Source organism: Zosterops lateralis (assembly GCF_965231275.1).
Source record: "Zosterops lateralis genome assembly, chromosome: 4".
NCBI classification, from domain to species: Eukaryota; Metazoa; Chordata; class Aves; order Passeriformes; family Zosteropidae; genus Zosterops; species Zosterops lateralis.
Window position 1 is genome coordinate 30,641,104 of NC_139765.1, and position 18,914 is coordinate 30,660,017.

At 38.4% G+C, this 18,914-nt stretch overlaps 1 protein-coding gene across 1 annotated transcript in view; it reads left to right on the plus strand.

Annotated features, from left to right (window-relative positions):
- Positions 1–1,802, plus strand: part of DCN (decorin) — a 38,193-nt gene extending 36,391 nt beyond the window's left edge. The window contains exon 8 of the mRNA XM_083859508.1: positions 680–1,802. Coding sequence (XP_083715634.1) covers positions 680–874 — 195 coding nt within the window. The 3' untranslated portion in view covers positions 875–1,802. The remainder of the gene's footprint in view (positions 1–679) is intronic.
- The last annotated feature ends 17,112 nt before the right edge of the window (positions 1,803–18,914 follow it).

An 18,914-nucleotide genomic window follows, 5' to 3' on the forward strand; every position in this document is an offset into this window, starting at 1 on the left:
GCAAATAGACAAAATAGGCATTTCACATCACCAGTATTTTTGAGGTCCTTTTGGCTGGATATCTAGAAATATTGCCTCTCGGGAGAGATTTAAATCCATCTTCACCCAAACTAAGATTTTACAGGAAAGAAAACTCCCAAAGAATGAAGACTCCCAAATGTAAATTACCCCCTGCATATAGCTTGGAAAAGTTCTCCAGAAATGATGAATCTGGAGCAAAATAATATTCATCAGATACTTCATATCATCATTAGTGGTTACTTTGGCTCTAAGTCTTGTATAGTTGCACTCATGAGAATGAAAATATTAGAGATGGAGAGAAAAAAATTAGCATCAAATACAGTGTATTCACTGAATACTCTGTATACTGTGCATGCTCCTGAGCCATCGTACTGTATTAGTAATTTCACATCTTTGGCTCCTGTTTTGGTTACACTACCACCAGCTAACAGTAACATTATTAGACTGCCTTGCAGAGTGTGTGCACTTTCTGTAGAAATTATGTCAATTGGGTGTATGCTAGGTATTTAAAAAAGTAAACAGAGTCAAGGATTTGTTTGGAAAGGAGACACATTTGTATAATGTTTCCAAAACACATGTGAAACATTTAATATGAAATAATTTATCTTATTTGCCATGATAGCTCAATTTCTCACTTCAGTACTTGTATACTTTTCAGGTGGTCTATCTTCATAACAACAAAATTGCTTCCATTGGTATCAACGACTTTTGCCCTCTTGGCTACAACACCAAAAAGGCCAGCTATTCTGGAGTGAGCCTCTTCAGCAACCCTGTGCAGTACTGGGAGATCCAGCCCTCTGCTTTCCGGTGTATCCATGAACGCTCTGCAGTACAGATTGGAAATTACAAATAGATGTACAAAGATGGGGGTCGGTTGTGTTCCAGCTAAAGTGTCTGTCCTTATAGGCCTGTTCAAAAAAACGTTGCTAACAATTAACGCCAAATGCCAGAAACTTCACTTTAAAGTGGAGATGATCCATTGATGTAGAATAAATGAGACATTACAGATGTACAAGAGTGAGCATACCATCAATAAGAATTGCCAACTGTGCTTTAAACTGACTTATTTCAGCCTTTTTTCTCAGCATGCTTTCTGTGGCATTTTTCAGTTTGCTGAATGCTACAGGTTTTCAGATTCCACTGTATATGAAATTCGGAGTAAATATTTGTCAAGTTATGATATATTAAAAAAAAAAAAAAAGATAGCGATTGAGGTTATTTTTATAGCCACACACAGAGAAAAATAGCAGAGGGAAAAAAGACTCTCAAATCATCTGGAGACTTGAGAAGGTAAGAGTTACCTCCTTTAAATTTATTTCAAGCCCTGGAGGTTTAAAAATATCTACTATAACTCTAAGATAATTCTGAATGTATCTATTTAGCAGAGGCAAATAAAGTTGTTGCTAATGTCATTATTTTTTGGAAAAATAAAATAAATTCATATTGTACACATAGTTCTTTAAAGTTTGCCATTCTTCTAGAGCAATGCTATTCAGAATTAGCCTAACATCATCCTAAAGAACAAAATACTAAGTAGTCTGCAGTAAAAAACTTGCAACCTATATCTGGAGCTCGATGACTAAATTTCTCTAGTGCAAATCCTTCTCACCTTAGTTACAAGAGCAGTTTTTATGACTTTACTGCCTTGCAGAATATGGTATAAGGGTTTAGTAATTGTTATCAATCTATGTATTTATCTAAACAAAAAACCACAGCAGTTCACTTTTCACTTGTTCTGCATTGTACTTTTGTCAGCATCTTTTACTGGGTTTGATTTTTTTTTAAAAAGGAATTAATTGTGGAGACACGCAGGCTCCTCTGTCTGACAAATTCGTGGAATTTAGACTACAGAAGTAAAACCATAAATATAGAAATATATGAAGTTAAATAACTGCAACTGTGGGGACGTCATTTGTAGATGTATCTATTTAGAGTGATTTGGAACCCTCTGTAAATTGGGATCCTTCAACCCATACCAGCAGGTAGCAAGCACATCAAAGGTAGGCTGCACATTTCTACTGTCAATCTTCAAAGCTAAACGTATACTCAATAAAAACATCACCTGAAAAGAATCTTCTGCAGACTCTTAATACTCCATGGTCAATCTCTCTAATTTGTAAAACTTATATGTCATTTATATTAAAGAATAATGTAATACAGGCAAACTCCAAAGTGTTTGTCTTTCTTCTTTTGTTTTGATAGAATAACATCACTGTGTCAGAACTTTAATTAAGTCTTGAAAATTGAACATCTTAGGCATGGTGATCACTAAAGTAAGAATAAGTTGTGTGAAATTCTTTTGCCTCAAGGAACTTTTTCATGCCTAATTCTCATAGGTATTTTTTTTGAAGCAAACAAATATAGTCTTTTTATAGGTCTCATTTATTCAGTAGTAAATAATTGGAAATAATTATGACTCACTATAACCGCTGCAGAAAAAGCATGTTTGCACTCTTCTGAGCTATCTTCTTCATATAGTAGCCAATGATTTCTCTGCTTTCTATCTGTTTTTCTTCTGGGTTTCACATTTTCAGACAGTTATTTTTAAATAAAACAAACAGTACATGATATCTTTCTGTCATCAGAGGGAAAAGCCCTCAGAAAATCATCAGTTATTTTTCTTTTCCTTTTAGTTCTTGGTTGGATATCAGCTATTCTACAGAGACATCATGCAGAAAACTAAGCACTGGCATTTCAAATGAGAACAAAGACATTGTCTTAGCCTGAAAAATTCCACAGAGTTTATATGTACATGGTTACAGAGAGAGATTAATGCAAAAAGTAGTAACAATTACATAAAGCACCACACAAACATATGCCCAAACTTTCCATTTCTCCATCCATATTTTTAACATCTCACATGCTGAATTGGAACAAACTTTCAGTCCAGAACAAAGTATCTGAGTCTGGTCCTCCTCTATAATACCCATGTCAAGCTTGCTGCCTGCTGCTAAAGCCTAAGTTATTCCTCCTGAAATACATTCCCTTCTAACAACCACGGGCTGAAAAGATAGCAGGACTTTCCTGAGTATCAGTCCTTCTCAATGAAGCAGGATAAGCAAATTCTATGACAGGAGACCTAAGCAAGATCATGACAAATTTGAAAGGTAAACACACTGTTGGTTTTCCGTAAATTGTGCAGCCACACCAACAGTGTTTGACTGATGGGATTCTAGCCACACACAGCATCTGCAGAGACTTCAAAGCAGCAGGAAGCCCGGTACTTTTAAAGCTGCATTTCATACAAATAAAGAACAGATGGTTCTTCCACTTAAAAACAAAACAAGGAGAGAAAAAAAAAGAACAAATAAAAAACAAACAATCTATAAACAATTGGGTGGAAAGAAATAAGAGAACTAAAGTAGAAAGCCTTTGTGCCCTGCAGTGCATCCTCAATTTCATCGTAAATTATGAAAACAGTAAATGGTCACAACTCTTGGACTCAAACACATAAAGAAAAGTGCCCTTGTTTCCTGGCGCAGCCTAAAGCATCTTATCCCTTACTGCCAGCAAGGGTGTGGCCATCTTTTATTCTGGTTTCTCCTACAGCACATCAGGTTATAGACAGTTATCAGGTACTCCTATGCTGATGTGTAAGTCAATCTAATTTCATTTCCAGGTAAGGATCAGCTCTTAGATCCTTGGCATTAGAGTGTTGCTCTCATTTCCAAGACAATACATTTTTTTCAGTTACCTCCACCAACTGTTTCTAGAATTCTCTAAGCACAAAGTCTGGAAACAGCTCTTTGGCCCATATTTCGTTTGGGGTTTTTTTTGGGAGGTTTTTGTTTTTTGGTTGGTTTTTTTTTTTTTTTTTTTTTTTTTTTTTTTTTTTTTTTTTTTTTTTTTTTGCGGGGTGGGGTGTTTGTTTTGGGCTTTTTGGGTTGTATTTTTCTGAGCTGCTAATGAACCACTCTGTTATAATCTATTTCTTCTGATGTTAGCTATTTTTGAAAACAGGTAACATTTTCTACCTCACACATGTAAAAAATAGGAGAAAGCTGACAAATTGTGTTTGTTCAAAGCAAGCATTAACTTAATGTATTTCTAATATCATATGCAAAATAACTAAAAAATATTATGGACTTTCTGATCCCACCATTACTCTGAAGTGCCATCTAGTGTCACTGAGGGACAGTAACAAAGGTGCTGTTAACTAGTGAAAACGAGAAGAAAAAAGGTTTATGAGGCTTTATGGGAAGAGAGTACTCAAATTCGCATACTCTGCTCTATTGATTGTCTATTTTTATTAAGTCAGAGGTGCAGAGCTGTAAAATCAATAGTCTTTTTGTACACCCACAATCAAATATGCTTGCTTTGAACAAGGATGGGGTTTTGCTCATTCTCTGTATGCACACATTGTTCTGAAGTCAGTTTTGCTTCAGAGACTTGCCTACATCTGTGTTTTTTGGTTTTTATTCAGAAGAGTTGTCCTAATTTAGCTGAAATTAGTTCATCCAATAAAAAGGAAAATAAATTAAAGAGTCATGTTCGTGAAAAATGGCAGAGCACTGAAGGGGAAATACAGGCTGTGAGAAAATTGTTCAATATTAACTGCCCCATCTTCAAAATGAAATAGTAAAATTAAAAATAGTAGATAATTTTTTGCATAAAACACTATCTTAACAATGCTCCAGCAGCTCCATCTGCAAAACAACAAAGTTTCTATGGATGTCCTGAAAAGGCACAAAAACTGTTTAGCTGTTTGGATTACACTCAACACAAACATTCAAACAGTTAGACTCATCAATGGCTGCATTTTAAGTGACACAAACCAGCCTTTGGCCTCCCGCCCTGCTTCCTGCTCTGGAAGTTCAGGGCTGTTAGTGTGCCATAAGTGCATAAGAGGATCAGTCTGGCTACAGGAACTACGGAAGGCTGTTCACCCTCCCTGTTAAACCCCACACTTTCCTTTCTGAGATATAAAGAAGTGGTTTCTTCATAACTGCTTTGTCAGGCAGTTTTCCTTCTCAGTGTGTACATTATGCTGCTTGAAAGCTTTGGAGATTACCTCTATGTGGGTGTCTTAAGTCAGCAGACCAGAAGAATGTTAATGCTCTATTACTGCCTGCTTGGATTTGACTTAAATCTCCAGGAGAAAGAATGGAAAAAAACTATGAAAAAATTTAATTCCAATTATACACTTATTTACATATTTCACACATCTTTTTAGAGTACAGCAGAAAACTAATAACAAAATTACAACAGTGTGATGAGAAGCAGCGATGGTTGTTTTTCTATTTCCACGTGGCTTTCTGCGGCATGAAACACAGTGAAGAAGCTTTTGAAAAAGGGTAATAATTGTAGTCCTTGCATCTGAAAGCACCTATCCACATGAATAGCTCCAATATTTTCACTCAGAGGAGCTGAAAAAATACAGATGGGGATCAATTTTGAAGGTAAATTAAAAAAAAAAAATAGATGAAAAGATGCTGTCCACTTCTTAAATACAAAAGGCTGTTTTTAAACAAAGGAAAACTGAACTGTCTAAAACATCTCTGTCCTGGAAATTTTCATGACAGGAAATGTCCCACATACTTCCTTTGGCTCACACCCAGAAAGAGAGAAGGTGAATACTTGAAAATTATGATTCCTAGTCACAAATGCCATGGTATTTTGTCTAGATGCATAAATATTGTGATTGATAGATTGTGTTGTTCTTAGCTTTTGGCAGAATGGACAGTAGTATATATACTGCTTTATTCTGGATATTCCTCGGATGGAAAGATAGAATGTGCCCTCAGAAATGTCACTGATGATACAAAACTGGGGAGGGGGGTGGTTGTTGGCTGATAATCTGAAGGCTGTGCTCCCATTCAGTGGGACCTTGATAGACTGGAGAATTGGGCAGAGAGAAACCTAATGAGGTTCAACAAGGGCAAATTCAGACCCATGGGGAGCAATAGCTCAAAGTGCCACCAGACTGGGGGCTGCCCTGCTAGAAAGCAGCTCTGCAAGAAGGGGCCTGGGAGGGCTGGTGGATGACAAGCTGACCATGAGCCAGCAGTGCCCTTGCAGCCAGGAGACAGTGATACCCTGGGGTGCCTTGGGAAGAGTGTGGCCAGCAGGTCATGGGAGGTGATCCTGCCCCTCTACCCAGCCCTGGTGAGGCCAGTCCTGGTGCTGTGTCCAGTTCTGGGTTCCTCAGGACAAGAAAGAAAAGGAGCTACTGGAGAGGGTCCAGTGGTGGGCCACAAAGGTGATGGGGGGTCTGGCACATCTCTTTTATGAGGGGACTGGGCCAGTTTGGTCTGGAGAAGAGAAGACCTGACAGGGGATCTCATCAACATCTGTAAATATCTCAAAGGTGGGTGGCAAGAGAATGGTGCCAAACTATTTTCAGTGGTTCCCAGTGACAAGGAGAGGAGCAGTGGCCATAAATTAAATCACTAGAAGTTTCATCTCAACATGAGGAGAAACTTCTTTACACTGAGTGCGGCAGAGCACTGGAACACATTGCCCAGTGAGGTTCTGGGATTTCAGTCCCTGGACACATTCAAAATCCATCTGGACAAGTTCCTGTGCAACCTGCTCCAAATTGCCTTGGAGATTATCCAGTCCAGATATGGTCTGGATGATCTCTCAAGGTCTCTTTCACTTGTGATTCTCTATAAATTGTTACAATTTACATAACTTTCTAAATTCATATTTAACATGAAATCAAGCAAAATTATTCCAAGCTTTAATGTTATTGTCTCAAAAGCACTGACATATATATTTTGTGATAAATCATACCTACACCTTTTATTAATTTTCAATTAGTATATTAAAGCATATAATATATATTTGAATAAAAAAGCCTTAAGAATTTTGTTGCTATTTTTGAAACTACAAGTTTATACAAGTTACATTATTGTTTCCAGATGAAGACTTTAATTGAGATAAATTGGGCTAGTCATACTCTATAGAGTAATTTTTGAATGTAGTGGAAAATAGGGGCCATGTGTCTGCTACTAAGTGCATGTTAGAAAGCCCTCTCAACAGGAAAAACTCAGAAGCAATTAAAGCTGATCATGTAACATTTTGATGCTGAATCCTTTAATCTTTTAATTTCAAGGTATTGAATTTTTGTAGGAATCAAAAGCTTATAAAGAATAAATCAAATTCCAGAGTGTAGAAAAAAAAATTAAGATACATAAAATAATCTCAACATGAAAGACAGAATAATTCTAACTACTGCTTGCATATGCTAGAAACTCTAGACAATTGAAATGTTTCAAAAGGCTTATTCCTTTCTGAGAAAAAACCTTCAGAGGTTTGTTCATATACATCATTCTAACATGGAAGGATGCGTTGCAATGAATTGTTGAAACAAAGCACTGACTTTGAAGTGTTGGTTAATAGAGAGTGATTGAGAGATCCTAAACCTTGAGTGACTTAAGATTCCATCATACCATCAAGCAAATTAAAGAAAAAGATTTGCCTTTTGGCTATATTTTAGTTTTCTGTCCTTTGTTGCTCATTTTCAGCACCAATTTCTTTAAAGATATGCCAATCTTTTATATACAGAGGATCCTCTGCATGTGTAGATTACAGAGATGGAGAAGATTGTGTGAATTTTGTTTTATCAGATGGAGATAATTGGATTGGTATGCAAATACTTAAATATATTAGCTCTTTACTGCTGTCAAAGGACTAAATTACAATGAAGTAGTAATATTACCTCTGAACTGCCTTGTTAGAATTCTGACACACAGGATTGCCATGTTTCCTATCTTAGTGTGGGAATGGTCTCACACTATGAAAAATTGCAACAGCACAAGGATTTTAGATTATTCTGTAGAGCTGAGAAAGAAATGACATTAATAGGAATTGAAGAAGACATTATTCCGTTTACCAAAACTCTGTCCTATAGCGAAGGAAGCTGAGGATTCCTCCAAGCCCAGCTTCACCCCTCCTTACATTTCAAGTGAGGAAGTTGAGATAAAAGAGATTTCTAGCCGCTTGGTTACCTCATGAGCAGCTCCTGGGCTGGTATGAGAGCATGTAGTACATGAACACATGTGAACCTCATGATAAAAGCAATCCCAGCATTGGTACAGACTGGGTGATGAATAGTCTGAGATCAGTCCTACAAAGAGGGATTTTGGGATACTGATGGGTGAATAATTGGATATGAACCAGCAATGTGCACTTGCAGCCTGGAAAGTAAAACACATCCTGGGCTGCATCAAAAGCAGCACAGCCATCATATCCAGGGAGCTGATTCTGCTGCTTTTCTCCGCTTTTCTGAACCACTCACCTGGGGTTATGCCTACTGGGCTGGGATCTCCAGTACAGGAAAGAGCTGATAGAGGAGAGCCACAAAAAGGGTGAGAGGGCTGGGGCACTATTCCTGCAAAAAAATACTGAGAGAATTGGAATTTTCTAGGGAAAAAAAAAAATACTTAGGAAAGACAAAATTGAAGTCTTTCACTATATAAAGAAGGCTTATAAGAAAGACAGAGACTTTTTGCCACAGCCTGTAGTGACAGGATAAGGTGCAATGATTTTAAGCTGGAAAGATGGTAGAACTAGGTTGGATATGAGGAAGATATTCTTTAAATTAAGGCTGGTGAGACACTGGAACAGGTTGCTCAGAGAAGCTCTGGATGTCTCACAGCATTCAAAGCAGCATTCAAGGCCAGGATTGGGTTTTGTGCAAGCTGGCCTCATGGAAGGTGTCACTTATTGCAGGGAGGTTGGATTGCATGATCTCTAACGGTCCCTTCTAAACCAAACCATTCAGTGATTACAAATGCAATATCAGGGCCCTGAGTACACCAGTAGGCTCTCACTGCCATGACCATCTCTTCCAGAGTCTCTGTCCACCTAGATTTGTACCACTCATTGTCCAGGAGCTACATTTAAGCTCGATTCCTTGTCCTTTCCCTGAGCTTACAGCTGGCTTTCAGCAGGACAGAGCAGCTGTGCAGAAGGCAAGCTGGGAGCCAGCAGTTACACAAGACAGGGCAGCAGCCTCAGGACTGAGGTAACAGAGTCCCAGCACCCAATGAAGCACAGCAGAGCTGTTTGGGTGATTTAACCACGGGGGGACAACCATCCAGCAACAGATGCCCACTGGGAGGACAGGCTTAAGGTTAAGCTCAGTTTGCAAGTCAATAATATAGTGCCAGGTACAAAACCAGGTACAGCATACCTAGAACAGAGCTAGGACTGGGATTCAGCTGGAACACAGCTGCTGGACAATGGGTGGAGGCAGTGTGGCTGGAGAATGTGGATGAGACTGGAGTAAAATCTTCAACATCACCTGAGTTAGTTAGGAATCCCAATCTTGTCTTCCAAGGCCTTGGAAGGCACTTCTCTAAAAATGTTTTGATGTGAGTATGTGACAAGTCATTAGTGGTGGCTTTCAGGAGAAGGATTTCCTGCTAATTGGTAACACAAACATCTTCTTCCCTTCACCAAGCTTTGAATCAAAATGTTGTGAGCTATCACCTGCACATCTGTTCCCTACTTGCTTGAAAGAATGGCCCTCATGTGGGTTCCCTGGAAAAGTAACCATCCTGAAACAACATGCATCTGATGGGTCTCAGGGTTATTCAATTATGGTTGTGTTAAAAGGTCCATAAAAATGGCAAAGATTTAACTACTAAAACACAGTGTAAAAACCTTCCCTGTATGAGTGAAGTTATCACAACTATGTGATCCTAGGTCTCATTCTATTTTCATGAAATTGAATAGGAGCAATAGATTTGCTATACCACAAGTGACTAGTCATATTATCTGGGTCTATCTATCTATGGGGTAGGAAAATGGCCTAAATTAAAGTGTTGCTCACTGGTACTGCTGTAGCTAAGTTTGTGTCCTCAGTTCTACATGAAACTAGCTTTTCCACTTAAATATTATTACTCTGCTAAATCTTGGAATCAGATGCTGTTTCTCAAGCATATTTGTTTCTCCTTTAAAAATTAAAAATAGCCCATTGTAACTTCTTCAAAACCCTAGTGTGTGGCAAAAGTGTATATAAATACACACATGCAAGCACACATAAATTTTACAGAATCACAGAATCACAGAATGTATAGGTTGGAAGAGACCTTCAAGATGATCAAGTCCAACCCATGTCCTAACACCTCCCCCAGATCATGGCATTGAGTGCCCATCTAGTCTTTCTTTAAACACATCCAGGGATGGCGACTCCACCACCTCCCTGGGCAGACTATTCCAGTATTTAAGCACTCTTTCTGTGAAAAAACTTCTTCCTAATATCCAACCTATATTTCCCTTGGTGCAGCTTGAGACTGTGTCCTCTCCTTCTGTCAGTTGCTGCCTGGAGAAAGAGACCAACCCCCACCTGAATACAACCTCTCTTCAGGAAGCTGTAGAGAGTGATAAGGTCACCCCTGAGTCTCCTTTTCTCCAGGCTAAACACTCCCAGCTCCCTCAGTCATTTTTCATATGGCTTGTTTTCCAAGCCCTTCAGCAGCTTTGTTGCCTCCTCTGGACACGTTCAAGCATCTCAACGTCCTTCCTAAACTGAGGAGCCAGAACTGGACACAGCACTCAAGGTGTGGCCTCACCAGGGCCCAGGGCAGGGGAAGAATGACCTCCCTGCTCCTGCTGGCCACACCATTCCTGATGCCCTTGGCCCTCTTGGCCACCTGGGCACAGCTGGCTCATGTTCAGCTGCTGTCACCAGAACCCCCAGGTCCCTTTCTGCCTGGGCACTGTCCAGCCACACCATCCCCAGCCTATAACACTGCAGGGGGTTATTGTGGCCAAAAGGCAGGACTCAGCACTTGGACTTATTAAACTTCATCCTATTGGACTCTGCCCATCCATCCAACCATTCCAGGTCTCTCTGCAGAGCCCTTCTCCCTTCCAATAGATCTACACACGCTCCCAGCTTAGTATCATCTGCAAATTTACTAATGAAAGACTCAATGCCCTCATCCATGTCATCAATAAAGATATTGAACAGAGCTGGCCCCAGCACAGACCCCTGAGGGACACCCCTGGTGACTGGCTGCCAGCTGGATGCAGCACCATTCACCACCACTCTCTGGGCCCGGCCATCCAGCCAGTTCCTAACCCAGCAAAGAGTGCTCCTGTCCAAGCCCTGGGCTGCCAGCTTTTCCAGGAGTGTGCTGTGGGAGACAGTGGCAAAGGCCTTGCTGAAGTCTAGGCACTCAACATCCACAGCCTTTCCTGCATCCACCAGGTGGGTCACCTGGTCATAAAAGGAGCTCAGGTTGGTCAAACATGACCTACCTCTCCTAAACCCGTGCTGGCTGGGCCTGATACCCTGGCCATCCTGTAGATGCTGCATGATGACACTCAGTATGAACTGCTCCATTACCTTACCAGGTACTGAGGTCAGGCTGACTGGTCTATAATTACCAGGATCCTCCTTCCCACTCTTTTTGTGAATGGGTGTCACACTGGCCAGCTTCCAGCCATCTGGAAACCTCACCAGTGAGCCAGGATTGTTGGTAAATGATAGAGAGCAGCTTCACAAGCTCGTCTGCCAGCTCCCTCATCACCCTGGGATGGACCCCATCTGGGCCCATGGATTTATGAACATCCAAATGTCTCATCAGTTCTCTGACTGCCTCCTCCTGGATAACAGGAGGACCATTCTGCTCCCTGATACCATCTACCAACCCAAGAGGGCAGTTATCCTGAGGAAAAGTTGTCTTTCCACTGAAAACTGAGGCAAAGAAGGCATTAGACACCTCTGCCTTCTCCTCATCTGCAGTTAGTAAATTCCCTCCCTTATCCATGGAGAGCAAAGGTTGGCCTTATCTTTTCTTTTACCATTAATATATTTGTAGAAACATTTTTTATTATCCTTTAGAGAAGTCACCATTTGGAGTTCAAATTGAGCTTTGGCTTCCCTAATTTTTTTCCTACATGCTCTAGCAGCCCCTTAAATACTTCCTGAGGAACCTGACCCTCCTTTCAAAAATGATACATCCTCTTTTTATCCTTGAGTTCCTCTAAAACCTCCTTGCCTATCCTGACAAAGGCTGGGTGTTTGCTTCATCAACTCATCTTTCGGCACACAGGGACAGTCTGTTCCTGTGCCCTCAAAATCTCTGTTTTGAAGAACACCCAGCTTTCCTGAACTCCTTTGTTTTTAGGGCTGCTTCCCAAGGAACTCTCTGAATAAGTCTCCTAAATAGGCTGAAGTCTGCCCTACAAAAGTCCAGTGTAAGAGTCTTATTGGTGTACCTCCTGATTTCACCAATTATTGAGAACTCTGTAATTTTATGATCCCTGTGTCCCAAGTGGCCTCCAACCACCACATCTCCCACCAACCCATCTCTATTTGGGGACAAATTTTGAGAAAATTTGGAAACCATGAAATTATAAATTGATGAAATTCGAATTGTGGATCAGGGCATGTCATCAAACCTTAGGACCTGAATGCCTACTTTCACATTGATGGCTTAGGTTATATTCCAGAGTCCAAAGCTACATTTGTGTTATTAAATGAAATCATGCCATTTTCAAAGTCTGGAACATGAATTAGTCCCATCTCTGTTGTAAGGTTTTCTTGTCTTCTGAAACACAGTGGCTTCATTTAACCTCTCTGTTGAAAGTGATAAATCCCAAACCCTGGCCAAGGATTGTTTAGTTCAGGCTAGACTAATGCAAAAAACCATTCTGATATGTTATAAATATATAATATTTTATACAATAATTTTTTACATTAATATTTTTTGTTTATCTACCCAACTATTGAACATGATGTTAATCTGCCTGTTATCTGAATGCTTTCTTCACTTTTTCTTCTCATTCAATTATAATGCTTTCTGCAATCCTTCACGATAAAGTTTATCTCTGGGTTTTTTATATCTTTGAACAGTTGATAATATGGCATTCTGATCTGACTGAGACTTAGGAAGAATTACAGTATTTGATTGCCGTACTTTACTTTCCATACCCACAACCCAAAAGCCATTGCAACCCACTTGAGAAGAGAAGGGAAGGGAAGGGAAGGGAAGGGAAGGGAAGGGAAGGGAAGGGAAGGGAAGGGAAGGGAAGGGAAGGGAAGGCATTCCCTCTGAGTTAGGTTTCTATCATTGCTCCAAAAAGATGCAGCATTTTTCAAAATGCTGTTCTATTTTGTATCATAATGTATTTATATTATATATATATATATGTATATATATATATATATAAAAAATGAAAGCATTTAAAGATCTACTGGGAAGCTAAAGGGCCAGGTGTTGATTCCAGTTTTGGTCCAATTCAGTTTATCATTTAACAAACAGATAGACATTTATAAAAATATACAGATAGAGAATTATTCAAATATAATCTCTAGGCGCTTGCTGAAGTCTGAAAAAAATACGAGGTGAAGAGAAAACAATTAGGCAAGGTAGACAGAGGTCTGAAATCTACGGGAGGTGAAAAAGTTTAGTTGGGAAATGCTGTATTCTCCTTAAAACATTGCAAGATGAGGGAAAAGTTAGTGCAGCTGAGCCATTCTCGAGTTGGATGGAGATCAACTTAAACCTTAAGCACATTTGTGTCCATCAAAATAAGTTTCTGAACATCTGTGACACAAATGTCTTAAATAGTTCCTCTCCAATCCAATGTATATGACTTATACAGTTATATATGAAAAGCTTTGCTTGACTGAAAAAAAGAAAACTGTTCAGTGAGGCTTCAGGTGATGGTCTAATGGAATCAGAGAACTGTCTTCTAAATTTTTATTTGATCTTTCAGAAAATTGCTTATTTTGGCTTTTTTACTACTGTGATTTTTAGAGGTGGTAAGGAAATGGAAAATACCTTTGGGTTAATGGATCATGACTGCTTCCAGACTTGTACATCCCATTTTGCTTGGCTCTATTTCTGCAACATTTCATTGCAGATATTCTGCTGGATACATGGCTAAGAGAAGACTGTGGAGAAAACTGCTTCAGAATAGTATTCAGACAATTTTCACAAAGTGGGGCTATTACTTAGGAGACTGATTTTTTCCTAGACTGGAGCTCCAAGGACACAATTTAGGTTCCAAAAGATAAGTGTCTAATATCATTCTAGATTGCTTATATGTGCCTGGCATCCTGCTGCTACTTCAGGACAGGACAGGCCTCCTCAGAATCCTGAGTCACAGTAGCCAGACTCCCTTGGCTGTGCTGTACAGCCCAGGGCATGTCAGAGAGAAGTTAGATGTCCTTGCACCACCTGACTGAAACCCCTTGACGACAGGCAATTGCCTAAATCCAGGTGTCTTGCTATTAAGCACTGTGAAGTTCTCTGCTTTGCTGTCAGCTACCATTTGAAAAGGGCACAAGAGTTAACGTCCTCTCCCATAATCTATAACGGTGGGTTGGACACCTGAGAGCCTCTCAAATAATACTGGATGCCTACCTTTAGGTAAGTGAATATTGTTGTAGTGTCTGTATTGGGGAATTGAATCACTCCCCAGGCTCCACCACTGTTTATTACATCCCCACTGATCTTGAGGAGTGCCTGAACTCCTATCCCACATGTAAACACCTGTGTTTGCTGTCTCAGTACCAAAACGTCAGATACATCACATACCTGACACCGCTTATAATAATAGATAGTCTTCATCTGGCAGAGAAGTGGAGGCAATCTTAGTGGGATTTAAGGAGCAGTAACTTAAAAAAAAAAAAAAAAAAAAAAAAAAAAAGTTGCTTTTCTAATGGGAAATTTGATTTTAGATGATTTTAGCAGTGCCATGTGGCCTGTAGTAAAGCATTACTAGAGTTTCTTAGCACTGCACAATTCCTAAGATAAAAGGTGTTTCATACAGCATGAGGTTAATCCACTCTGGATCTCCCTATAAAAAATAAAGACAATTAAATCACTGGATTGGAATCTGTGGTTGCCAAAGCTGACCATGGCCAAAAGAATATTTCCAGCCAGTCTTTCAGAGGAGTTCCATGTCTCCAAACAGGAAAAGGATGAATAAATTCATCTGGAAGGAAAAAGTTGTAAGAAAAATAAAAATATTTGTATTTTAAGATAATTTAAGACTGTGTCCTCAAATACCTCATTTCTTGATATAACACCCACAAAAAAGCCAGTTTTAACCATAATTTGCTTTTTTTCACTTGAAAAGTAAAATGTAAGTAGAAGGGGGAAAAAAATTATGAGACATAAAGAAAAAAAAAAGGTTAGGATTAAATATCAGTGTCCCTGTACATATTAGTAATAAGGGGAAAAATAAAACAGTTTCACTGAATATGTCAGTGACAGATCCACAGGTAGCATGGCAGAAGATAGTTGGAAGAAGATAGAGATTTTGATGAGCAAAAGAAATTACAGTAGTGTTATAGAAGTACAACAAAATATACACAAGACAATGGTTAGCAAAGGAACATGAATAAAAATAATAGTTTTCTGCATTAGGAAAGGAATAGGTCTGCTTTTTCTTACTGATATATTTTTATTATGTCATGTACTAAAAGGAAAAAAAATAAAAATGTTTGATAGTGAGAAATATTTTGAGATTTAGTTGTCGTAATAGTTTGTAATTAAACATCATGGGAAGATATGTAAGAGATTTTTGGTTCATTTACAGTCCATTTTCATGAGCCTAGGAATACCAGAACTCTGATGTGGTGTTACAGTTCATGCATTTTAAACAGGTAGATGCTGTCTCTACCTCAAGGCTATTAACCTGCCACCAGTCCTAGGGAAAATAATGTAAAAGTTTCATACAGCATTCAGGTGGTAATGAACTAAGTGACAATTAATAGATTCTAGTAGGTAGCCAATGATATAATAGATATTTTCTATCGAGCTTTACTTGTTCATGAGGCCTTAAACCTGGTAAAAGCATCTTCTGTAGTTGCAGTCGATTTGTCCAAGGTGATTCATTTTAGAAATGGCAATGGATTTAATTTTTAGAAGCTGCATATTAAGTGTCTCCCAAACTGTCCCACCTTCATGGCAAAGATGATTTATGACTTAGTGGATCTGTTTAAGTCCAGGGTCACATAAATTAGCAGAAGGCTGTATTCTGGTTGTGCAGCAGAATCCAGATGATTTCACATCCTTTTTGACCTTAAGATGTAGTGATCTGAATGCAAACAGACATTGATAATGCGTAGATTCTGGGAAGGTGCTTAGCACCCAATGATTTTCAAAGCAGATCTATGTTGGTACAGCATTAGCATATACAAATAAAAGGTGGTGAACTAACCAAGTTTGCCAAGTCCAACCCTTCCTTTTCCATAAATTGTCTGCACCGTTTACAATAGAGAAATACAGAGATGCTGCTATAATTTTTTACCTGTAACCAAAATTTACTGGAAAATTCAACAGGTCCTTGAGATACTCTTGGATTCTTTACATTAGGAATCATTTGAATTGTCTCATTCTCCAAGGTCACCTAGTTTTCTTTTATACATGGATCAGCAGATTTTAAATGCTATGGCAAAACATACAGAACATATTAAGGCATCTGTTTAAGTCTGTTTGAAAACAGACTCTTGTCTTCATGTTTAGTCCTCGTCAAAAAAACCCCCAACTTTGATCAGACTTTGGATCAACTCAAAGAAATTTTCCTGCTGCCCATTTGAATCAAATCAAAAACAGTCTGAAAATCAACAGAGAGGAGGATAACAGTACTAGAGTATGGACACTGTCAAGTTTGAAGCAAAACAGTGAGCAGTCTTTCGGAAGGACAAAAACAAGACTCATGATCAACTGAAATATCTGTTGTGGTCTGCTAATAGGTTGTAACACTATTACCATTTTTGTAAGTTTCCAAAGCTGGTATTTCCTTTTTAGGAGAAAGGAAAAGAGGGATTTGTATCACCACAAATTTTGTAATGTTTATAGTATGTGCTCTAACACTTTCCATTTAAATGTAAGCCCAGTGTAGAGGCTGAAAAAAAAATTTCAATTAGGAGGAATGGAAGTTTTCAGATGAAAAAATAAGCACCTAAAGCCTCCAGAATCTGGAACTGAATTGTTTTTAGTGGAACTCATAAAAGATGAGTCAGCCTTCAGTAATATTTTCAAAATGCTGCAGAACTTTACAGAAATACTTAAGTAATTGTTCCTGGAGATTAGTGCCAATATCATATTTTTGTTTATTCACCATATATAGGCTAACAGGATGTATATTTACTGTTTAGAAACATAGAAAACATCATGTATAAACACTATGTTTTGTCTCTATAATTAAGTGGTTTGCTGCATGGTGTCCATGGAACAGCCTTTTCCGCTAATGGAGGTTTCTTAACCTCTGCTGCAGGTAGCCAAATAAAATGAACTAACCTTCATTTCATCTTGAGAATATTTAGTTTAAATTTTGAGTGGCCAGAGGAAAAACCTCACTGTTCATTTTATGTGGTAGTGTGAAAAGTTCCATGAGGAATTTTTCTGGAGCTATGTGTTCCCATGGCAAAAACACCCCACTCCTGATACTGGGTGCCCAAATCTCTTGGTTCTGTGTACCGGGTGTGTACACAGGTTTAAGATGAAAACAAAGCAGCAGTTGGTTTAGATATTATCTGTTAAGTTTTGGTAACCTTAGTGTTTTGGGGAAAAGGGGACTAAAAGCAAATAGATTGGGATGCACTTCCATTTATGCAGAAGTGCATAGAAGCTATAAAGAAGGCAGTTTTACAAGAGAGAAAAAGCAGAGAGGATATCACTGATGAGTGTAGAAACAAAACGGTGGCACTGTAACTCAATATTTGATGGCTAGATCTCAGTCAAATTGATACACTTGCAGTGAGTTCTGCTTTCAGATTCTTTCATTACAGTCTATTAGACTTGGCCATCTCCAGCCATGAAAATATGAATTTAAAAAAAAAAAAAAAAAAAAAAAAAAGAGTTTTGGATTACATAAAAGAAATATTCCTATTCTTATATCAAAAGAGAAAGAAAATTAGATTATAATATGTTTTGATCATATTTCCCATCAAAGAAAGATGAATAAATAAGGTACAAAAGAAAATAAATTTTAAAGAAAATAAATGTTAAACAGCACAGTAGTTGTAAAGGTGAAATATTAATATGTCCTGATATCATCAGTGTGAAGCATATTCATAGCCAGTTTACAGCTTAGATGACATAGGTGAATTTACAAAATATTTTGTTTATTCCTTGGAAATTATCTAGCCTTCATTCACATGCTGTTTAATGACTTCTGAGAGCTACCAAAAGAACCCCTGTACAGAACATAAAATAGGGCCAGAAAAAAAGAAATCACCCAACCACAGTTCTACACTCTGCTGCAGAAGAAGCATTACCTTCATTTGCTGGGTTGTAGTGTGTACCTGCTCTCCCAAACAGGGGTTTATGAGGTTAGAACTTCATAAGTCAGAACAGTAAGATTAGGAAAAGCATAAAAAGGATGCCAAAGGGACAATATTAAATAACAGATTGGAGAGATGGTAAAAATTCAAAAGGGAGGATACTCTGTTGCTTTATATCTTAACCTCAGAAGGCATGTGATTCTTTATCTTGACTCTGCAATTTCCATAGCTAATTTAAAACAGTCAGCAAGACAGGAACTATATGAATGAACAAGTCTCAGCTGAACTTTATGTGACCCAAGCTTTTACCATATGTTAATTTCAAAACATCATCAGTTTGCTTAATAAAATTTGTAAGCTATAAAGATATCCATGTTTTGTATTTCTGTTATCAGGATGAGAAAAAGGATGTATACTTGATATACAGAAAAACTGTTTCATAAGTACAACTGTGCCAAAAGCATATTGAGCCCGGATTATCCTATACTTGCAGCCAATATTCAAATCTATTTGTACTGCAAATGCAAAACTGTACGTGTTACTGAGAGTTTAAAATACATATTAATTTATCATTATATTGGGCTTGTCCTTCAAAACAAATCAATATTCAGAGAAAGCACAGTTAGTGCCTTTCCTGTGATTTTTTATATTCGCTTTACAAATATTATGCACTACTGCTCACCTTCATATA